At 38.7% G+C, this 24664-nt stretch overlaps 1 protein-coding gene across 1 annotated transcript in view; it reads left to right on the top strand.

Annotated features, from left to right (window-relative positions):
- VPS45 (vacuolar protein sorting 45 homolog) overlaps positions 1-24664 on the top strand; it is a 65580-nt gene that overhangs the window by 11578 nt on the left and 29338 nt on the right. The window contains exons 9-11 of the mRNA XM_060202362.1: positions 10118-10276; positions 10755-10862; positions 11938-12059. Of these exons, the coding sequence (XP_060058345.1) occupies positions 10118-10276; positions 10755-10862; positions 11938-12059 (389 nt within the window). The remainder of the gene's footprint in view (positions 1-10117; positions 10277-10754; positions 10863-11937; positions 12060-24664) is intronic.

Genomic DNA, 24664 nt, shown 5'->3' with positions numbered 1-24664 from the left:
CCTCCCATGATAGCTTTCCCATTCTCTAGCCCTCTGGGAGCATGGACCCAGGGTCATTGTGGGATGCAGAAGGTAGAAGGTCTGGCTTCTGTAATTGCTTCCCCGCAGAACATGGGCATTGACTGGTCGGTCCATACGCCCAGTCTGCCTCTCTCTTTCTCTAGTAGGGTGGGTCTCTGGGGAAGCTGAGCTCCAGGACACATTGGTGGGGTCTTAATGCAGTCAGGCAGGGTAAAAAATGAGGTAGTGGTCTCATATAAACAAGAAAGATAGACTGGGGTTATGTTAAGTCCACTGAAAAGAGACTGGGTTTTAATCTTTTTTTTTATTATTTAATTTTTATATTATTATTTTCCCTTTGGTAGCCCTTATTTTTTATTATTGTTGCAGTTGTTGTTGTTGTTGTTATTGATGTTGTCATTGTTAGGACAGAGAGAAATGGAGAGAGGAGGGGAAGACAGAAAGGGAGAGAGAAAGATAGACACCTGCAGACCTACTTCACCACCTGTGAAACGACTCCCCTGCAGTTGGGGAGCTGGGGGTTTTAACCCGGATCCTTACACTGGTCCTTGCGCTTCAGGCCACGTGCGCTTAACCCGCTGCTTTACCGCCCGACTTCCAGGTTTTAATCTTAAAACGATGCGAACTACCAGAATATTTTAGGAAAAAAAATAGTAACATAATAAAAAAAGTTACAATGTAATTAAAGAAACATAACTAAAAGATATGAAATAATTATGTTGTGATTCAAAATAATGTGTAAGTCAAAATTGTGATACTGACGATAAAATTTGAGAGAGAAGGTGATTAAGATGGACCATAATGAATAGAATCTGGAGGATTTCAGTCAGGGATGAAAAGGAAAGCATGTAATAATAATAACAATAATAATAATAATAACAGACCTATTGAGAGTGGGTGTGGAAGAGAACTAGGAGATGAACGTGAGTTGGTAAACAGGAATCAGTTTATGAAGTGTGTAAGATGAATTTGTATTTGCTGAGATGGGCAAGAGGACCCAGTGTAGGATTTTATGGAGAAATTTGATGAGAACAGTGTTTTGGGAAATTTAATGTAGTCAGGAGGTGAAAAACCAGAAGTCAGAGAGACTTACATACTCTTTGGTGGTAGTATAAAAAATCACAGTAAGAGCTAATCTTTTTTTTCCCCCTTAATTTATTGGATAGAGACAGCCAGAAATTAAGAGGGGCATAGAGAGATAGAGAGACACCTGCAGCCCTGCTTCACCACTCATGAAGCTTTCCCCCTGCAGGTAGCAATTTGGTTTGGGGAAATAGTGTAGCAGTTGAGCTCATGCCTCACATATGTGAAGCCTTGGGTTCAATCCCTAGCACTGCATAAAATGACATAGCAGTGCTCCAGTCTCTCAAAAATTAAATTTTGAGAAGAGAATAAGTTAAGTGACTGATGGAATATAAGGATAGGAGACAATTCCATAGTTTCTAAGAAATGAAGGATAAGGTATTTCTGACCATAATGTAGGAATGAGAGACTTTTCCTTACAAGTATAACCCTAAACCTCTCTTTTTCTGTGATAGTTCTTTGCTTTATAAATAAAGCCAGCATGGTAAAGTGGAAATAGCAAGCTTCAGAGCTAGATTGCCCTGGTTTATGGTCTATCTCTACATCCCAGAGTTTATTCAGGAAAATTGCTTACTTTGCCCACATTTCAGAGGTAAGTCTTTTAAACTTTTAGATTGTTATGAGGAGTCAATGAGACATGCTAAATACTTTGGCCCTGGTTTACGATGGTGCTTGAGATTGAACCTGGGACCCCAGAGCCTCAGGCATGAAAGTCTTTTGCATAACCATTATGCTATCTCCCTTACCCCTCTTAAGTATAATTGTAAAACAAATGGTACAACCAAAAAACAAAGAATCCATCCACATGTCATTCTAATTATGCCAATATCTTTATTGGAGTTTATGATTATATTTATCTAATCAGGTACCAGAAAATGAACTGAGGGCCTTGCACATGGACAATACTGCTGCACAGCCTTCCACGTCCTTTTTTTTTTTTTTTGGTTCCAGGTCCTTTTTTATTTTGTTTCATTATTTTTTTTGGGGGGGGGGATTAATGTTTTACATTCAATGGTAAATATAATAGTTTGTACACTGTTTTTTAATTTTTATTCTATATATATTCTACTCAGATGGTGGAGAGACATGCAGGGAGAGAGAGACACACCAAAGCAATGCTCCACCTGCAGTTTGTAGTGCTCCCATGTTGTGCCTGGGTTTAAACCCAGTGCCTCATGCTGAGCTACCTCCCTCCCCCTCCTTTTTTATAATTCCACCAGGTTATCACTGGGGCTCTGCATCTGCACAGTTCTTCTACTCCTAAAAGACTTTTTTTTTTTTTTTTTTGCCATCAGGGTTATTGCCGGGGCTCAGTGCTTACACAATCCACCACTCCCAGCAGCCATATTTTTTCCTTTCTTTGATAGGACAGAGAGAAATTGAGAGCGTGGAGAGGAAGATAGAGAGGAAGAGAGACACCTGCAGTACTTGCTTCACTGTTTGTGAAGCTTTCCCCCCTGCAGGTGAAAACCTGGGACTTGAGCCAGGGTTCTTGCACAGCTCAAACAGACCCACAGTTCTACTATAAACTGCTATTAATAATGTTCTTGAAAATAAATTGGCTAAGTTAAATAGATTATGATACATCCTTAAAAGGTTACTATTTACAGATTAAAAAGAATGAGTGTTTAGGTTCTGAACTTGAGCAGTCTCTGAGATATCTGCTTAAATTAAACAGCAAAATACAGAACTATGTAACCAGACTGGTGTGCCACCACCCAAGCCCTCCTTCCCTCCCTTCCTTCGTTCCTTCCTTCCTTCCTTCCTTCCTTCCTTCTTTCCTTCCTTTCTTTTTTTTCTCTCTCTTCCTTCCTTCCTTTCTTTCTTCCTCTCTCTTCTTCCTTCCTTCCTTCCTTCCTTCCTTTCTTTCTTCCTTCCTTCCTTCCTTTCTTTCTTTCTTTCTTTCTTTCTTTCTTTCTTTCTTTCTTTCTTTCTTTCTTTCTGGTAGAAGGTGAGAGAAATAGAGAGACACTGCAGCACTACTTCTCCATGTGTGGAGCTTCCACCACACTGGATTCTCATGTGGTTTGAACCTGAGTTCTCAAACATGGTCATGAGCTCTTTATTGAGTGAGCATCCACTCACCTCCTTTTTTTTTTTTAAATAACTTATTTATTCCTTTTGTTGCCCTTTTTTTTTTATTGTTGTAGTTATTATTGATGTTGTTGTTGGATAGGACAGAGAGAAATGAAGAGAGGAGGGTAAGACAGAGAGGGGGAGAGAGAGAGAGAGAGACACCTGCAGACCTGCTTCACCACCTGTGAAGCGACTCCCCTGCAGGTGGGGATTTGGTGGCTAGAACCGGGATCCTTACGCAGGTCCTTGCGCTTTGCGCCACTTGCTCTTATCCTTTTACCCCTGTTCTTAGACTTTCACAAAACTCTCAGTTCTTTAACCTAACTTTGTTTTATGACTATTTTCATTTTATTTATTTGTTTATTCTACCAGGTTTATCATTAGGACTCAGTACCTACATGACATTCACTATTTGGATGGCCCTGTTTTCTTTTCCCTTTCTCTCTCTCTCTCTCTCTCTCTCTTTTTTTTTTTTTTTTAATTTTCTTCCTAATAGAGACAGAATTCAGATAATACCATACTGGTTACATAGTTCTGTATTTTGCTGTTTAATTTAAGCAGATATCTCAGAGACTGCTCAAGTTCAGAACCTAAACACTCATTCTTTTTAATCAGTAAATAGTAACCTTTTAAGGATGTATCATAATCTATTTAATTCAGCCAATTTACTTTCAAGAACATTATTAATAGCAGTTTATAGTAGAATTGTGGGTCTGTTCGAGCTGTTCCTATGAAAACTTCAATTTTTTCTCAATAAAATTAGTTTTCTGCCTCTTATGAAATAAAAAGAAATATTCTGTAGCTAATTTTAAAGTATAAATTTCCTTATGATTCTTTTATCATTTTTATCTTTCCCTTCTGAATAGCAGTTAAGAATCAAACTTCACCACAAACCAATTTTATTATCTTTATATGTATCTTTCTATCATACAAGAAGTAGTTAGGAAAGTTTACTGTAACTCTGCCTATAATCTTATTATTTGTTCACTTTAAAAGAAAGGTGGATCCAACAACAATGACATCAATAATAACTACAACAATAAAACAACAAGGACAACAAAAAGGAATAAATAAATAATAATAAAATAAAAGAAAGGTGGATACTTTAAAAGTATGAACTCCTTTTCTGAGCCACTTTATATTTTCAAAAATTATCTCTTGATAACTTAAGGTCTTACAGTGAATATTGGATTGGGACTCTCTCATCATAAAGGAGTTCTTTGGCAACATGACTAAAGGAGACTTTTAAAGGAGCTTTTGTTTGGTAATGAGTAGATGCCAGGGGCCTGACCTCTAGATGGGTTATGGCATTCCTTGGCTTGACCTTAGATGATAATACGTCATGAAGCAATGAATTGGAGTTTTGAGTACAGATAGTGTCTGCATAATTGAATGGTAACTGTAGCATGGTGAGGGATAAAAAAGCTCTGTGTTGCAAAAAATTAACCTATAAATGGCTGCAACTTCTAGCCAATTATTGTACAGATTCTAACAAAATTTTTGCTTAGAATTTTGCTAGAATCAAACTAATGCACTACTGTTGAAACATATACATAGTAGTCACAGAAACAGCTCATTTGATTATTAGATTTTTTTCACACTATAAAGAGTATCATCTCTAGTAAGTAAGTATTCTTACCCCCTCCCCCCAGATCTCCACACCCAAATTGTCATATCATAGCATTCCATGAGGGAGGAAGAATGAGTCTTTTTTATATTCTTTCTTGACCTTGGATAAAAGCTCTCAAGTCATCCTAATAATGACACAAAATAAAGACTCAAAAACTTACTTGTCAGAAAAATGAAGTGAAAGTGTTCTATTTGAAATAATACAGAGTAGTGACTAAAAGCTTGGTTTTTTGATAGCTTGAATTGAAAATAATTCTTACCCATTGTAATTCTTAGTCTTTTTTTCTTTTCCTGTAAAATAGGGGGAAATAACAGTACTTACTTCAAGGATACAGTAAACTAATACATGTATAACACCCAATACAATTCCATTTAACATATGCAGCAAATAACTATCACTGTTATCTATCATAACATTATTGTGTTATGGTACATTATATTTTATTTATGGCATTGAGGACATGTTTTTAATCCATTCATGACATCAGACCTTTTCTCTTTCTGATGTGTGTGTATGTGTGTGTGTTTGTGTGTGTGTGTTTTGAGGGGGGGAGAGGTTTCCTTCTCATATTTTTTATTATTATTTTAATTTTTATTTATAAAAAGGAAACACTGACAAAAGCCATCGGATAAGAGGGGTACAACCCCACACAATTCCCACCACCAGATCTCCGTATCCCATCCCCTCTCCTGATAATTTTCCTATTCTTTATCCCTCTGGGAGTATGGACTCAGGGTCATTATGGGGCACAGAAGGTGGAAGGTCTGGCTTCTGTAATTGCTTCCCCACTGAACATGGACACTGGCAGGTCGATCCATACTCCCAGCCTGCCTCTCTCTTTCCCTAATGGAGCGGGTGGGGAAGCAGGGCTCCAGGACACATTGGTGGGGTCGTCTGCCCAGGGAAGTCTGGTTGGCATCATGTTAGCATCTGGAACCTGGTAGCTGAAAAAAGAGTTAACATATAGAGCCAAACAAATTGTTGACAGGGAAGAATGAAGATTTGGGGTCTCCATTTTGTAGATAGTAGTCCTTTTTAGTTATATTCCAAAGAGCCCATGACTATATTATTTTTTTCCCTGAGCCTGGCATCTGATATGCAGGTGGATCTAAGTTATTGACTGGGGAGATGATGTCATAGCTGGAAAAAGGACCAGAAAGCTGGATCAGGGAGGAGAGTAGCTCCTAAATACGGGAAAGGTGTATAACTATTTTTTACTGTAAACTCCATTTTTTATCTGATCTGGGGCCCATATTCAACTTAGGAGCCTATGTGACCTCTTACACCAGAGTTATTGTTGGAGCTCAGTGCTGGCACTATGAACCCATTGCTCCCAGTGGCTGTTTTTCCTTTTTTTTTTTTTTTCTTCTACTTTTCTTTCTTTTCTTCCTTCTTTTTTTTTTTTATTAGCTAGTACAGAAAGAAATTGAGAGAGGTTGAGGAGATAGAAAAAGGAAGAGAAACCTGCAGACCTGCTCAAGTGGGGGTTCAACCCCCCATCCTTGTAATTGTTTATAGATGCACTTAACCAGAGTGCCACCTTAAAATTTTAAGTAAATTATTTGGGACACATTGTGCTGACAGTTTTACTCTCAGCAATCATAATTATTTTCTTCCTCATCCTGTGTTTAACCAGTATTTCAGTGACAGTGTTGACCAGCAAACGACCTAGAAGAAATTAATATGGGAGTGTTAATGCTCTGGTCGATTTTTTTCAGATAAAAGAGATAGGCAGAGAGAGAGTGAGAGAGGAAAAGACACCATAGCACAGAAGTGCCCCCCCCACACACACACACAGTGTGGTGGGGGCCAGGTTTGGATCTGGGTCACGTCAGCCTAGGAAATCAAATTTCATATTGACTAGTCATTAGGAATAGTGACTCAGATATGTTTACTAGTCAATAGAATTGGGTCCTGCCTGCTTTCTATCCTTTTTCCTAGATAAGCTCTTTAGAGTCCCTCAACACTGTTCTCTTAAGCTGCTAAATTTGACTTATTTTTATTATGCCAGCATGTTAAAGGCTTCTGCCAATTTCATCTTGCTTTTCTGATCTGTAAGATTGTAATGCTACTCACTGAGTGTTTTGCATGTTAAAGTGATAGTAGATACCAAAGCTGGCAGCCTTTTCTTTAGGCTTCATTAAATTAAAGCAAAAAAAAAAAAAAAAAAAAAAAAGGACACTAGATATACTTGCTGAGTACTTTTATAATTTGTACAATAGTTAAAAATGTAGATATGTGATTAAAACTTTTTTTTTTCCTATGTTGCTTCCTCATGGCTTGGGTAGAAGGAAACAAAAAAGGATCCCAAAGAAATGAAAGAATATCTAAATAACCCCAAAATAAGAATTAATATCTTTTGAGTCAACCTTAGTTTCATTTTGAAGTTTGACTTCCCAAAACAGTATTTTTGCTTTTCTCTTACTGTTCCTTGATTAGGCCTACACAAATATTAGAAATCAGTGGGAAATGTCCAAAAAATCATGCGAAGCTTCTACGAACAACTATATGCCACCAAGCTAGAGTATCTGGGAGAAATGGGAGAATTCCTAGAAACATATTCAGTCATTATTATATGACAGTATTCTGTTCTTTTTGATAGTCTCAACGCTTATGAAAAAATTAATAAGAAAAGGAAAACCCAAAAGTAACACATACCTATTATGTAGTTAGAGATCTCTCAGATTCTTTTCCCCCTCTAGCTAATACTCTGAAATCTCAATGTGATCATGCCACTGTCAGTCAAGTTGATAAGCCAAGTAGCCATGAGGGAACCTCACATTCTTGAGGGAGAGCTAAGATTCAAGCCAGAGATTCTAGGTAACAGTAACCAAATTTCAAGAAATAGAACTAGATTCCATACTATTAAAATGAAACAGTCGGGAGTCCGACGGTAGCGCAGCGGATTAAGCGCACGTGGCGCAAAGCGCAAGGACCGGTGTAAGGATCCCGGTTCCAGCCCCCGGCTCCGTAACTGCAGGGGAGTCCCTTCACAGGCAGTGAAACAGGTCTGCAGGTGTCTGTCTTTCTCTCCCCCTCTCTGTCTTCCCCATTTCTCTCTTTCTCTCGTCCTCTCCAACAACGACAACATCAGTAATAATTACAACAATAAAACAAGGGCAACAAAAGGGAACAAATATTTTTTAAAAATTTAAAAATGAAAGTCTTGATTCAAGGAAGCAAGAAGGAAGAGTGCAGGCTGACTGCTTGCCCCCATGCCAGTTTTGTTGGTTTGTGATTACTTGAGCACTTCAGATTTATTTAAAAGTATAGGTCAGGTAGACAGTGAGTAGATGCTAAGTAATATAGCAAGGGTAGGATATGAAAGAATATGCTTATAAGAAAAAATGACAATAGAGATCTCAAACAGATGCCAGGTTGATCTAGATACATATGAAATCGTGTATATTTACTTGATAATGATCTGTACCCTAACATTTCTTCATACGAAAGTAGGAACCAGGAGTCAGGCAGTAGCGCAGCGGGTTAAGCGAACGTGGCACAAAGCGCAAGAACCGGCGTAAGGATCCCGGTTCAAGCCCCTGGCTCCCCACATGCAGGGGAGTCGCTTCACAAGCAGTAAAGCAGGTCTACTAGTGTCTTTCTCTCCCCCTCCTTCCCCTCCTCTCCATTTCTCTCTGTCCTATCCAACAACGCCATCAACAACAATAATAACTACAACAACAATAGAACAACAAGGGCAGCAAAAAAAGGGAAAATAAATAATATATATATGTATATATATATATTTTAAAAAGAAAGTAGGAACCAGTGAAACATTTGAACAGATATACTAACTAGGCTATTCAGGGACGGCTGTGGGGAAGAAAAACATAATAAGGATATTCTTATGGCTGTAGTATCTAATCTATAGAAGAGAAATCTCTGCCTTTCTGGTACATTCAGGGTGATGGTTTGAACTAATATTTACCCAGAAAAACAATACTAGAAACCCTACTTGCAGAGCTTTCTACTCAAGAGGTGCTCTACGGGCTCCCTGTTTCATCGTAGTCCCTCTTTAGTGTGAACAGATTTTCTTAGACTAAATTAGGCCTGGCTCTTGTGAAGTACTAAAAAGATAACGTGTGTGAAAGAAAGCATCTTGTAAGTTGTAAAGTACCATACAGACATTAGTTGTTAGGTCTTCAGAATTCAGTGCCTTCTAAGGCTGTCACCAGTGTTTTAGCCCAACCCATTCTTTGTCAAGTTTCCATCGTCCTGCAAATAGCATCTCCTCTTTCAGTCTCTTAGACTGAAATGCCAACATTTAATTGATTTTTCAGGGGCTTTGGCATTTGTCACCACTTTTATGTCTTTCTTGATTCCTCAGCAACCAAATATATTGCTCTTCCCTTCTCTCCATTGCATTAATTTTTAGATTTCTGTTTTGATTTGATTTTTGTGTGCATGTTTAAAGCATTCTGCCAAATTATGCACTAAAAGACGTGAGAGTTATAGAAAGTAGGATTAAAAGCATATAACATGCCCAGGGAGGTGACTCACTCTCTCTCTCTGTCTCTCTCATTAATAGCTATATAAGTAGTTTTTTAATAAGTATTTATTTATTATTTTTCCCTTTTGTTGCCCTTGTTGTTTTTATTGTTGTAGTTATTGTTGTTATCGATATCGTCATTGTTAGATAGGACAGAGAGAAATGGAGAGAGGAGGGGAAGACAGAGAGGGGGAGAGAAAGACACTTGCAGACCGGCTTCACCTCCTATGAAGCGACTCCCCTGCAGGTGAGGAGCCAGGGGCACGAACCGGGATCCTTAGACCAGTCCTTGCTCTTCGCGCCACATGCGCTTAACTTGCTGCTCTACCGCCTGACTCCCTCTTTTTTTAGTTCTTAGGCAAAAAAGCATTTAATTATCTTTAGTTGAAACAATTTCTAATCATATCCCTGTACAGGTGCACTTTGCCATAGGGGTAATCATACTCATGAACTTATATGTATCACTGCTATTCAATAATTATTAGGTCTAAAATATTAGACTGTATCATTCAAATTAAGAAAGTTCTCTCTGGGAGCCAGGCAGTGGCGCAGTGGGTTAAGCACACATGACAGAAAGCACAAGGACCGGCATCAGGATCCTGGTTTGAGCTCTGAGCTCCCACCGCTTCAAAGGCAGTAAATCAGGTCAACAGGTCTGCAGGTGTCTGTCTTTCTCTCCCCCTTCTCTCCGATTTCTCTCTGTCCTATCCAACAACACAACAGCAATAACAACAATAATAACAATGACAATGATAAACAACAAGGGCAACAAAAGGGAAAAAATTAAGAAACAAGAAAGTTCTCTCTTTCTTCAGAATGTGAAGAGGCTCCTGCAGAACTCCAAAGTGACAGAGTTTGATGCTGCCCGCCTGGTAATGCTTTATGCTCTACGTTATGAGCGACACAGCAGCAACAGCCTACCAGGGCTCATGATGGACCTCAGGAATAGGGGTGTTTCAGAGAAATACCGAAAGGTAACCGCATATATATTAATACTTATTACTATTATGATTATTATTTTACCAGAGCACTACTCAGCTCTAGTTTATGGTGGTAATTTGAAGCCTTAGGCATGATAATCTCTTTGGATAACAATATGCTAATCTCCCCCACCAAATTTATATATTGATCTTATCAAACACTTTTATGATTGGTTCTATTTTCTTAGTTCTGAAAAATGACAATGCATGTTATTTTTATTCACAGAAATATGTACTTTGGTCCTCTCCTGTCTTCATTTCCTTAATATGGTATTTTCTTATGCAATGAGCTTCCTGATTCCCACCAGTTAGAAGATATTTCCTTTTATTTTTTATTTTATTTTTACCAGAGCACTGATCAGCTCTGGTTTACGGTGGTACAGGGGATTGAACCTGGGACTTCGATGCCTCAGGCATGACAATCTGTATGCATAATCATTATGCTATCTAGATATTTCCTTTTATTTAATAGCTCGTGTCTGCAGTGGTTGAATATGGAGGTAAACGGGTCAGGGGAAGTGACCTCTTCAGCCCCAAAGATGCAGTGTCTATTACCAAACAGTTCCTCAAAGGACTGAAGGTAAGATTCTTCCTCTATGCTTCCTTAAGTGAGAAACAATTATTTTAGAGTAATTTCAGGATTGCTGCAGACTTAATACTGGGGTTGATTAAATGAAATGAAAGTAGGCATCCCCTGAAGGCTTTTTCTTTAAATGTATTCTATTTTGGACTAGCATTAGCATTGTACCAAGTAACTGAATAGGGGCTATTTCCAGGAAGTACTCAAGAGTAAAATAGCATAGTTCTGTGATGTATAGCTATTTTCCTGCATTTGTTTATAGTTTAAGATTTTTTTTGTGTTTTTTTTTTTCCTTGAAAGAAACTACAGATAAATCAAACAATTGTAGATCTTTAAGAAATACTAGCCTAAGATGACCTCACCAATGTGTTCTGGAGCTCCACCTCCCCAGAGCCCTGCCCTACTAGGTAAAGACAGAAACAGGCTGGAGGTATGGATTGACCTGTCAACACCCATGTCCAGAAAGAAGCAATTACAAAAGCCAGACCTCCCACCTTCTGTACCCCATAAAGATCTTTGGCTCATACTCCGAGAGGGATAAACAGACAATAGGGAACCTTTCAATGAAGGGGTTGGGATATGGAACTCTGATGATGGAAATTCTATAGAATTGGACTCCTCTTATCCCACAATCTTGTCGGTCATTATTAAATCACAAAAAAAAAAACCTAGCCCATTTTCTTAAAATGGTAAAAAATTAGCTTTAATTTATCTGCTAGTATTATGTTTCCTGAAAAGTCTTCCCATTTAACTCAGTGTTTTCCCCCTCCTGGAATGGCCCCTTTACAAATCATGTAACAATTTCACAAAAGGATGAGAGTCAGGAAAAAGATAAAAGGAATTTAAGCAATTTCACCTTTTATATGAATAACTAGCCTTAAATTACACATTGTTTTATGAGGTTAGAACATTTCTAGTTGGTAAAATAATTTTTAATTATTTCAAAAAAGAATCTTATCTAACTTGCTCTCAAATCTCTATTGAGTGCATATCTTTCTCTGATGTGAATATTATTAGCTGTTATGTTGTTGCAAATTTACCCCAAATTACTTAAGAACCTTTTCCCCTGTCTTAGGGAATAGAAAATGTGTATACACAGCATCAACCTTTCCTACATGAGACCCTGGACCATCTTATCAAAGGAAAGCTTAAAGAAAATGTGTACCCTTATCTAGGTCCCAGCACACTCAGAGACAGGTAAGATAACAAAGACAGTAATAAAAACCACTACCATTAAGAGGAAATTTATAGGAATGTAAGGGGCTAAAGCTGAGGTTATATCATTCTGCTCCTCTCTGTCCTGTTGTTTCAGTTCTAATTTTGGTTTTACATGTGTCAAAATTTGATATAAATTCACCTGCTAATCCTGAAACATGATTTCATTTGGAATAAAGAAACAGGTGTCTTAGAGCCCCCCAAGTACTTGCATTTGGTTCTTTAGTGTGAGATCAGTTTACTTAAGCCATTTAAGGTTCACTTCCATGGCATCTGGCATTTGGAGTTAGAAACATTAAAACCAAAAATAGATTTGCTGCTTGATTGCCATCCAGAGCAGGTTGTTACTATTTTCAGTAAGGACTGAACTTTGCCGTATGTGGCCAGTGGGAACAAACTGAGACCTAATTGACAAAGGCCATTTGTTTCACAGGAGAAAAGGATGACTTTCTCTTGGGATATTAATTGAAGAAGGCAATTAGTTGTCATTTCAGTCTATGGTTTGTTAACCTTAATAATAATAAAAAAAAAACTATCCAGGATAACAGACCAATAAAGTGTTAAATATAAACAAATTCAATATAGTTATAAATTATATTCCTGTATTTTCTAACATCACATGCTATAAAGAGCTTAATATATGAAGCTAAATCCTGTTGGCTAGATTGATATGGGAGTTATTACTGTTGATATAACTCTTATTTCAGTAACCATAACTTAAAATTTTGAAGGAAGAATGCTTTACACAGAAGAGGAAATTCTGGAAGGAGAAAAAATATTTTGAGGTGTATAAATGACTCTTATATGGCAATGTGTATTTTTTCACATTGTCCCTTTAGAAAAGAACTGTAATTTGATAACAGAGAGGAAAAAAACATTTTTTATTTTAAGTTCAAGTTTGAGAGGCAGAACATATGAAGTTAAATTCAAAGAGTATACTCAAATAAAATATTTAAGGACCTTAACATCAAAATTCAAAAGACCAGAGGCCGGGTGGTGGAGCAGCTAGTTGAGTACATATGTTACCATGCATAAGACCCAGGTTCAAGCCCCTGGTCCCCATCTACAGAGGGTAACCTTCACAAGTGTAGATGTCTCTCTGTCTCCTTCTACCTCTCCGTTTCCTCTTCATTTCTGTATGTCACTATCCAATATATAAATAAATAAAGATAATTTTTTTTTAAATTCAAAAGGCCAGGGGAATGGCGGGCAAAGAGATAGCTCACTAGATAGGGCATGAGCCTTGCCATGTGCTTGACCTGGGTTGTATCCCTGGTACCATATAGTAGTGTCTTGGCACTAGGGGAAGCACTAGAGTTGTGTTGATTCGTCTTTCTCTGTTTTTCTCTCCCCCGCCCCACTCTCTCTCCATATATATATATATATATATATATATATATATATACATATACATATACATATACATATACATATACATATACATATACATATACATATACATATATACACACACTCCCAGAAATAGTGAAACTGCACATGTGTGAAATCCTGACTCTGAAATGTGAGAAGAATGAACATTAGCTCTATCTAAGAAACTTTTTTTTTTAATAGCATAAGTGCTGCTGGGTGGTGGTCCATCTGCTAGAACATACACATGTTAAAATACACAAGACCTGGGCTGCCTGTAGGATGGAAGCTTCATGGGTGATGAAACAGTGCTACAGGTCTCTCTCTCTCTCCCTCTATATTCATTTTCCCTCTCAATTTCTCTGTCTCTATTAAAAAAATAGCATAGCTCTATGAAGTAATTATATGATTATATGATTAAAGTAAAAATAGAAATTTTCTTATAAACTTCATGAAAGAACTATTTAACAAGAAATCAGGTCCTTATTGGTAGACCATTAGAAGAGTATATTATATATGATTAGTTCATGACAGTAAGCCTTTCTAATTTGGGAGATTTATTTTTAATAAAGCTCAAAATCATGCTCCATCAAAAAGTACACGTGTATAACTTGTTGGCATCTGTCACTATTACCTAAATATATAGAGGGTTAATAACTAGAAGGGAGACTGGGTAGTGGTGCACCTGGTGAAGCGCACACATTACCATGTTCAAGGTTCAAGCCTCTGCTCCCCACCTGCAGAGGGGGAATCTTCATGAGTGGTGAAGCAAGTACTACAGTCTCTCTGTTTCCCTCTCTTATTTCCCTCTCCCCTCTTTTTTTTAATTTTGGGGAATTAATGTCTTACATTGGACAGTAAATAAAATAGTTTCTACATGCATAACATTTCCCAGTTTTCCATATAACAATCCAACTCCCACTAGGTCCTCTGTCATCCTTCTTGGATCTGTATTCTCCCTGCCCACCCAGCCCAGAGTCTTTTACTTTGGTGCAATACGCCAATTCCAGTTCAGGTTCTACTTGTGTTTTCTTTTCTGATCTTGTTTTTCAACTTCTGCCTGAGAGTGAGATCATCCCATATTCATCCTTCTGTTTCTGACTTATTTCACTTAACATGAATTTTTCAAGGTCCATCCAAGATCAGCTAAAAACGGTAAAGTCACCATTTTTTTTAGTTGAGTAGTATTCCATTGTGTATATATATACCACAACTTGCTCAGCCACTCATCTGTTGTTGGACACCTGGGTTGCTTCCAGGTTTTGGCTATTACAAATTGTGCTGCCAAGAACATATGTGTACACAGATCTTTTTGGATGGGTGTGTTGGGTTCCTTAGGATATATCCCCAGGAGAGGAATTGCAGGATCATAGGGTAGGTCCATTTCTAGCCTTCTGAGAGTTCTCCAGACTGTTCTCCACAGAGGTTGGACCAATTGATATTCCCACCAGCAGTGCAGGAGGGTTCCTTTGAACCCTCAACCTCTCCAGCATTTGCTGCTGTTACCTTTTCTGATGTATGACATTCTTACAGGAGTGAGGTGGTATCTCATTGTTGTCTTTATTTGCATTTCTCTGACAATCAGAGATTTAGAGCATTTTTTCATATGTTTCTCGGCCTTTTGGATCTCTTCTGTGGTGAATATTCTGTCCATGTCCTCCCCCCATTTTTGGATGGAGTTATTTGTTTTCTTGTTGTTGAGATTGGCAAGTTCTTTATATATTCTGGTTATTAGCCTCTTATCTGATGTATGGCATGTAAAGATCTCCCATTCTGTGAGGGCACTCTTGGTTTGGGTAGTGGTTTCTTTTGCTGTGAAGAAGCTTTTTAATTTGATGTAGTCCCATATGTTTATATTTGCCTTAGTCTTCTTTGTAATTGGATTTGTTTCATTGAAGATGTCTTTGAAATTTATGCAGAAAAGAGTTCTGTCAATATTTCCTCTAAGTGTCTGATAGTTTGTGGTCTAACATCCAAGTCCTTGATCCACTTGGAATTTACTTTTGTATTTGGTGAAATATAGTGGTTCAGTCTCATTCTTCGGCATATTTCAACCCATTGTTTCCAACACCATTTGTTGAAGAGACTCTGCTTTCCCCATTTAATAGTCTGGGCAACTTTGTTAAAGATTAGATGTCCATAGGTGTGGGGCTTACTTCTGGGCTCTCAATTCTATTCCACTGGTCACTGTGTCTATTCATGTTCCAGTACCAAGTAGTTTTGATGACAACGGCCCTAAAATACATTTTGAGATCTGGGAGTGTGATGCCTCCGGTTCTGTTCTTTTTTCTCAAGATTGTTTTGGCGATTCTAGATCTTTTCTGGTTCCAGATAAACATTTGTAGCATTTGTTCTATTCTCCTAAAAAATGTGCTTGGAATCTTGATGGGGATAGCATTAAATTTGTATATGGCTCTGGGTAGTATATTCATTTTGATGATATTAATTCTTCCAACCCATGAACATGGAATATCTTTCCACTTCTTTGTGTCTTTTTCAATTTCCTTGAGTAGTAACTCATAATTTTCAGTGTACAAGTTTTTCACTTATTTGGTTAGGTTTATTCATAGATATTTTATTGCTTTTGTTGCTATAGTGAGAGGAATTGATTTCTGGATTTCATGTTTTTCTAACTTAGTGTTTATATAGAGGAATGCCACTGACTTTTGAAAGTTAATTTTGTAGCCTGACACCTTACTGTATTGCCTGATGATATCCCCTCCCCTCTTAAATTATCTCTGTACTATCAAAAAGAAAAAATAAATAAATGAGGGGAAAAAATAGCCATCAGGAACAGTGGACTCATAGTGCAGGCACTGAGCCCCAGCAGTAACCCTGGTAGCAATTAAAAAAATAAAAAAATAATCTGACTAGTTTTGGGTTTTTTGTTTTGTTTTGTTTTTTTGGTTTGGCCACCATGATTATTGCTTAGGCTCAATGTCTGCACAATGAATCCATCACTCCAGTGGCCTTTTTTCTCTCACTCATTTTATAGAAATAAGGAGGGGGAGAGAAAAAGAAAGAACTTGTGAAGCTTCCCCACTTTGAGTGCACACTTTCTTTGCTGGTTTTTTAAAAATATTTATTTATTTATTCCCTTATGTTGCCCTTGTTTTATTGTTGTAGTTATTGTTGTCGTTGTTGGATAGGACTGAGAGAAATGGAGAGAGTAGGGGAAGACAGAGAGGGGGAGAGAAAGATAGACACCTGCAGACCTGCCTCACTGCCTGTGAAGCGACTCCCCTGCAGGTGGGGAGCCAGGGACTCGAACCAGGATCCTTAACACAGGTCCTTGCGCTTTGTGCCACCTGCGCTAAACCCGTTGCAAGACATGATATATTAAAAGATTATATTGCGGGAAAAATAGATTATTGAAGGCAAAAATAGAAACGGAGACTACATAACTTAGTAGCCCAGGTAAGAAACAGAAATGGTTTGGATAGGACAATAGAGAAGATGGAACCAATAGAATTGCTTAATAGACTAGATTGATGGAACAAGGAAGAGAGAAGTCAAGAATAACTCTTAATTGTGGGAAATCAAGACTTCTGTTCTTAAGTTGGAGATGTCTATTAGATGACTGATGAAAATGGCGATCAAGCTTTAGGTGATCTTTCCAGATGATTTCACTCATGTGTGAGATTAAAAAATAACGGGGGAGGGATACCACACTTGGTAGAGCACACACATTACCATGCACAAGGGCCTGGGTTCAAGTCCTCAGTCACCATCTATAGGCATGCAGGGGGTGGGGGGGCTACGGGACACTTCACAAGTGGTGAAGCAGTGCTGCAGATGTCTCTCTCCATCTTTATCTCCCAGTTTCTCTCTGTCTTATAAATAAAATGGCACCTGAGAGTGGTGGGTTCATTGGGCAGGCACTGAGCCCCAACAATAACCCTGATGGCAAAAATAAATAAATAAATAAATAAATAATTTTTTAAAGTAAAATTAAAAACAAAAGCAGGCTGGGTGGTGGCTCACCCAGTAAAGCACACACGTTACTATATGCAAGGACCTGGGTTTGAGTACCTGCTACCTGTTTATGGGGGAAAGCTTTCCAAATTCTGGAGCAGTGCTACAGTTGTCTCTTCTTTATCCCTTTCTCTCCCTCTCCCTCTCTCTCTCCCTCTCTGTCCCTCTGTCTCTCTTAGTCTCTCACCTACTATCAAAAAGAAGGGGGAAAGTGCCACCAGGAATGGTAGAGTCCTGCAGATAATATGAGCCTCAGAAATAACTGATTGCAAAACAAAATGAGCTTCTAGACTATAGGAACATAATAGTCCAAGAGGAAGGAGGTGGTGCATAGATTATGTATAGTTGGGAGTTGGGCGGTAGCTCAGTAGGTTAAGCACACATGGCACAAAGCACAAGGATCGGCATAAAGATCCCGGTTCGAGCTTCCCGCCTGCAGGGGAGTCGCTTCACAGGTGGTGAAACAGGTCTGCAGGTGTCTGTCTTTCTCTCCCCCTCTCTGTCTTGCCCCCCTCTCTCCATTTCTCTCTGTCCTATCCAACAGTGACATTAATAACAACAACAATAATAACTACAACAACAATAAAACAAGGGCAACAAAGGGAAAATAAATATAAAAATTTTTTTAAATTATGTATAGTTGAAGAGGGAACATAGATTTGTAGTGGTGAACATAGTGTTCAACATGTAGATATTGCTATATAGTACTGTACTTTAAGATATGTATAAAATTTAAACCTGTATTACTCCACTAATTAAAAAAATATTTTATTTACTTATTCTTATTTATTGGATTGAGACAGACAAAAACCGAGAGGTAAGGGGGAGATTGAGAGAGAGAGAGAGAGAAAGACACCTGTAGCACTGCTCCATTATTCATGAAGATTTCTTCTCACAGGTGGGGACTGGGGGGTTGAACCCTGGTCTTTGTGCATTATAACATGTGCACTCAATTTGGTGCACCACTGCCTAGCCCTTCCAGTAAATTTTTAAAAATATACGGTGATAGTCAAAGCCATAGGACTGATTAAGATCACTTAGAGAGCATAGAAGGGAGTCGGGCAGTAGCGCAGCAGGTTAAACGCATGTGGCGCGAAGCGCAAGGACCCGCATAAGGCTCCAGGTTCAAGCCTCTGGCTCCCCACCTGTAGGGAGTCTCTTCATAAGCGGTGACGCAGGCCTACAGATCTCTCCCCCTCTCTGTCTTCCCCTCCTCTCTCCATTTCTCTCTATCTAACAATGACGACATCAATAACAACAATAATAATTAAAACAACAAGGGCAACAAAAGGGAAAATAAGTAAATAAAAAAAGAGAGCATAGAAAAAGAAAAGGGGAAAGGGGTGGGCAGTGGCATTCCAGGTTAAGAGCATATAGTACAAAGCACAAGGACCACACGACGATCCCAGTTCAATCCCTTGGCTCCCCACCTGTAGGGGGGTCGCTTCACAAGCGGTGAAGCAGGTCTACAGGTGTCTGTCTCTCTTCCTCTCTGTCTCTCCTCCTCTTTCAATTTCTTTCTGTCCTATCCAACAAAAACAATGGCAACAACAAAATGAAAAAAATTATTTTATTTTATTTATTTATTTTGCCTCCAGGGTTATCGCTGGGCCTTGGTGCCTATGCTACGAATCCACTGATCCTGTGGCCATTTTTTTTTTCATCAATTTTTTTGGATAGAACAGAGAAAATGAGAGAGGAGAGGAAAACAGAGGAGGAAAGAAAAATAGAGGTAAAGATGATGAAGACAGGGAGTCAGGCGGTAGCGCAGCGGGTTAAGCGCAGATGGTACAAAGTGCAAGGACTGGAGTAAAGAACCCCCGGCTCCCCACCTGCAGGGGAGTCACCTCACAGGGGGTGAAGCAGGTCTGCAGGTATCTGTCTCTCTCCCCCTCTGCCTTCCCCTCCTCTCTCCATTTCTCTCTGTCCTAACAACGATGGCGTCAATAACAGCAACAATAATGACTACAAGAACAATAAAAAAAAAAAACAAGAGCAACAAAAGGGAAAATAAATATTTTTTAAAATGATGGTGAAGACTCTAAGGAATCTCCATCAGATTTGGCAATATGAATGTCTTTGTGACCTTATTTCCCATTTTCAGTGAGATTGAAGGACAGAGAGGGTTATAGGATATATGACAAAATGAAGAAAACAAGCATATAACACGTTTTAGAAGTTTTGCACAGGAGAGTCTGATAAATGGATGGCAGCTAGATGAGATTGTGAGCTAAGTGGGGAAGAGGACTTATCATATTTGTAGCCTGATAAGAATTATCCCAAAGGAGAAATGTATAGCCTAGAAGAGAAAAGAAAAGCTGCAAAAGTAACATTTTGGGAGGCCAGGCGGTGGTGCACCTGGTTAAGCACACACATTACAGTGTGCAAGGACCCAGTTCAAACCCCTGGTCCCTACCTGCAAGGGAAAGCTTCTCAAATGGTGAAACAGAACCGCAAGTGTCTCTCTCTCTCTCTCTCCCCCTCTCTATCTCGCCCTCCTCTCTCAATTTCTCTCTGTCTCTATCCAATAAGAAAATAATTAAAGGGAGTCAGGCGGTAGTGCAACAGGTTAAGTGCAGGTGGCACAAAGCGCAAGGACCGATGTAAAGATCCCAGTTTGAGCCCCTGGCTCCCCACCTGCAGGGGAGTCGCCTCACAGGCGGTGAAGCAGGTCTGCAGGTGTCTGTCTTTCTCTCCCCCTCTCTGTCTTCCCCTCCTCTCTCCATTTCTTTCTGTCCTATCCAACGAAGATGACAACAATAATAACTACAACAATAAAAAACAAGGGCAACAAAAGGGAATAAATAAATATTTTAAAAAGAAATTAATTAAAATAAATAAAATATCAAAAGTAACATTTTTAAGAGATCCAGAGCATGAGCAGGTGAGCCTTTGAAAAGAGTTCAGGATACAGAAAGATGAATATGGAATGATCTCACTCTCAGGTGGAAGTTGAAAAACAAGATCAGAAGAGAAAACACAAGTAGAACCTGAACTGGAGTTGGTGTATTGCACCAAAGTAAAACACTCTGGAGTGTGTGTGTGTGTGGGGGGAGGTACAGGTCCAAAAAAGATGACAGAGAACCTAATGGGGGTTGTATTGTTATGTGGAAAACTGAGAAATGTTATGCATGTACAAACTATTGTATTTACTGTTGAATGTAAAACATTAATCCCCCAATAAAAATTTTTTAAAAAAAAGAAAGAAAGGAAGGAAGAATCAAAGAAAGAAAGAAAGAAAAGAAGGAAGGAAGGAAGAAAGAAAGAAAGAAAGAAAGAAAGAAAGAAAGAAAGAAAGAAAGAAAGAAAGAAAGAAAGAAAGTTCGAGATGTGTATAAATATAGTAGGTGTTTGGTTTTGATGGTGTAGACTTGGGGCCATCATGTCTAATTGCTTCTATTTTCTTAGTAAAATATGATGTCACATTATCGGTTAAAATAGAAAGGAGGTAAAAAGAGAAAGCACTGTACAATTGTCATCTTGAAATCTAAGAATTAAATTTACTAGGGAAATGTAAGTAGGACATATAGGCAAGATTGTGTGTCCATTAAGGTGTTGTGATCATTAATTTAAAGTGTTGTCACTGAAGAGATAGCTCACCTGGTAGAGGACACAGTTGACCACATATCAAGAACAAGGTTTGAGGCCCAGCCACTATATGGGAGAGTCATGTTTCACACGTGGTGAAGCAGTACTGTTATGACTCTCCTTTCCTGTCTCTTATCTCTCCTTTTTTTTTGTCTCTCACACTCTATTTGGGGGGAAAAAAAAAAGACAGCTGGTAACAGTAGAATCACACAGGTATGAAGCCTTAGCAAATAAAATATAGTCCATGGGCTTAGTTGTGAGGCTTTCTCTAGCTGCCTTTACTATTTTCGTTTAATTGAAGAAAAGACAAATGGCTGGACTCAACCACATTTTGGGAGTAAAGAAAGTAGAGAGATGTACTGAATAGTTGTTTGTTTGCTTGCTTATCTGTTTAAGTATTGCATTAAGTGGAAGTCTTGGTGAGGACAAAGAATTACTACAATGGAGGTATCAGTGTAAGTTGAGTTGGAAGTTGAGGAAATGTTTACTGGAGAAAGAGATCTTAAATTCAAGGTTTTAGTAGTAGTGCAGATACTTGTAAATGTTTATGTTAAAATCATTGATGTTAAAATCATAGAAGAGCTGATCCGTATGAGAAGGCTAGAAGAATAAACTGTATCAATATTAAAGTCACTGAAATTCTTAAGAGTAGTGGGAGTGAAAAGGAAGACAGTAAATCAGAGTTAAAGTCCCTGGGAAATAAGGAAGTGACCAGGAAAGGAGGTCAGCAGAAAGCAGTACACCTATATATCGTGTGCTTCTAAAACTGTGTATATCTTTTTTTCTTATAAGCAAGTAATATATTAAGTTTTTATATAATTTTTATCTAAAAGACGGAAATGTTGGCATGACCACAGGATAAGAGGGGTACAATTCCATACAGTTCCCACCCCCAAAATTCCTTATACACTCCCCTCTCTTGGTAGCTTCCCTGTTCTCTATCCCTCTGGAAGTATGGACCCAGGATCATTACGGGGTGCAGAAGGTAGGAGGTCTGGTTTCTGTAATTGCTTCCCCGCTGAGCATTGGTGTTGACAGGTCGATCCATACTCCCAGCCTGCCTTTCTCTTTCCCTAGTGGGGCAGGGGTCTGGGGAGGTGAAGCAAAAGGCAGAGAGAGGTGATGAAACCGAAGTAGGGGGACCCAGGAAATAGCACAGTGGTTATGCAAAAGATTTTCATTCCTGAGGCTTTGAGGTCCCAGGTCCAGTCCCCAGTACCACCATAAGCCAGAGCTGAGCAGTATTCCAGTGAAGAGATGAAGGGAATCACAGTGAGAGCTCAGAAAACCCCTACACCACCTCCTGATCCTGCTTCTGCTAAACAGAAGGAAGGCAACAGAGGAACTGATGCCTACTCAGCCTTTACATTTCTGCAAGTTTTCCTTATTGTCCAAGTACACTGTCCAAGATACATTGTCCAAGTACAGAAAGATAACCAAAGATGCTTACCAAAACATTAGTTGTAATAGTACGTGGGGGTGCATGCAGGTGAGGGGAGGGCAGAGAAGACTAATTACCTAAGTTAGTGTTCTTTGTTTTCAAATTAGATGACATATAAAACTTTAAAAATATATATTGGCTAGAATAACCACTAAGTTATATATTCCTTGTGTGTTTTAAGAGGCTTCTTTTTTTCTTTTTAAGGTGATGCCAGAGATTAAATTCAGGGCCTCATGTGTGCAAGACGTCCTCTTGAGCACTGAACCATCTCAGTGGTTTTCCTTTTGTATTTAAAAAAAAAAAAGGCACAGGACTAAGGTAGCACATCAGACATCCATGGTCCCAGGTTCAATCCCTGGTGCCACCATAAACCTGTACTGAACAGTGCTCTGAACCCTTTTTGTGGCTATTTCCATTAAAATAAATTAATTAATCTTTAAAATATATAAACCCAGGAGGCCAAGAGGTAGCTCCCCAGACAGAGCTTTGGCATGTGTAAAGACCAAGGTTTGACCCCCAGCACTGCCTGGGAGCACTGTGCATGGCATCAAGGTAGCTCCATGAATGGTGGAGAGGTGCTGTAATATCTTTCTTCCTCCCCAATCTGAAATTAAAAGGCAAAAAGGTTAAGTTTTTCAGTTTAATTTATCCATGTGTAGAATTATTTCCAAAAACACTATATGTGAAATTTTTTTGTTTGCTTCTATTTTCTAATGTAATAAGATATAATTAGTCAGGTGCTCAAGGTGTACTTGTATATCTATACACAAACTGGCTGCTGTTTCTAGCATTTGCTGTCTGCATTAATTAATGCTTTGGGTTGCTATGGTGAATTAGAGAGCACAGGAAGATGTGCACAAAGAATTGAACTTGTATACACAGCTTAGTTTCAACCATCAAATACAAAAGATCTGCTATGTGTTTTACTTTTGTCCTCATGAGAACGTCTTCTTTCAAAATTCACTGGGGGAAAGAATGCAAAGGGAAAATGTCAGAGTTAAAAAAAAAAAAAAAGCTTTTGTCATCAGTGTGCCTCCCTAAACCAGCATGAATAAGTAGTAGGAGGCTCAGTAAAACATTTATTAATGTTTTCACAAGCAATTGTGACATAGTCATCCTTATTAGGCATACAATTGAGTCAGGCTCTAAGAGCCAATCCCTGTATCTAGGTTTTGCCCTGCCATTAATAGAATCTCCACCCACAGCTTCCCATCCATGGCATTTTCTTCCCTCTCCAATATGAAAATACTCTGGCACCCTGAAATTACCAGACTAAAGGACAGCATCTTCTATCTGTGCTAGAGACCTACTGGGGCTCACGCCTTTTCAGTTCATGCCTTTCTGCTTCGTAAGAGACAGATGTACTGTGGAAGCAGGTGATTATCAGGGTGTAGCTATGCTGAAGCCACATCATCTTCAAGGATGAAGCAGGTAATAACAATAATAATACACATTTTTGAAGGCATGTAAGTCAAAAGTTCAAAGTATCATTATCGATTATTGCAGAATAAAAATGCCTAACTATCCTAGTTATTGCAGGGCTTCTGTGCAATTCAGAAATTATCAGAACTTTTTTTCACGTTTTAGTTATTCGTTTTGCAGCAGTGGGGCCTCATGCATACAAAATTTTACTTCTCCTGGCTCAACTTTTTATTTCAGATAAGGAGAAAGGTTGAGGGAGATACTAAGGAAGCATCACCACAAAGCACTGGTGCTATGGTAATCCCAAGTGGTACTATAGTTCAAAACCAGGTAGGGTGATGGCAAGGCACGTGCCCTACCAGATGAGTTATCTTCCAGTCCTATCTAGACATTTTTAAATAGCCACAATATCTGATTCTGTTTCCATGAAACCCACCAAAAAGCAAATACTTGCAACTTGGTCTTTTTTATTATAAGATGTGAAAAGGAAAATAATTCAAACTAACAGTTTTGAGCAATAATAGAGGGCTGGGGAGATAGCATAATGATTATGCAAAATGAATTGCTTGCCTGTGGCATCAAGGGTCCCAGGTTCAATCCCCAGCACTAACATAAACCAGAGTTAAAAACTGCTCTGGTCGAAAAAAAAAAAAAAGAAGAAGGAGAGGAAGAAGAAGCCTGGGAGGTAGTGCAATGGTTAGAGCTATTGGAGGGACCAGGTGGTGGCATACCTGGTTGAGTACACATGTTACAATGCCCAGGGACCCAGGTTCAAACCCCTGGTCCCCAACTG

Source organism: Erinaceus europaeus, chromosome 11 (genome assembly GCF_950295315.1).
Source record: "Erinaceus europaeus chromosome 11, mEriEur2.1, whole genome shotgun sequence".
NCBI lineage: Eukaryota > Metazoa > Chordata > Mammalia > Eulipotyphla > Erinaceidae > Erinaceus > Erinaceus europaeus.
This window is presented reverse-complemented; position numbering and strand designations above follow the sequence as displayed.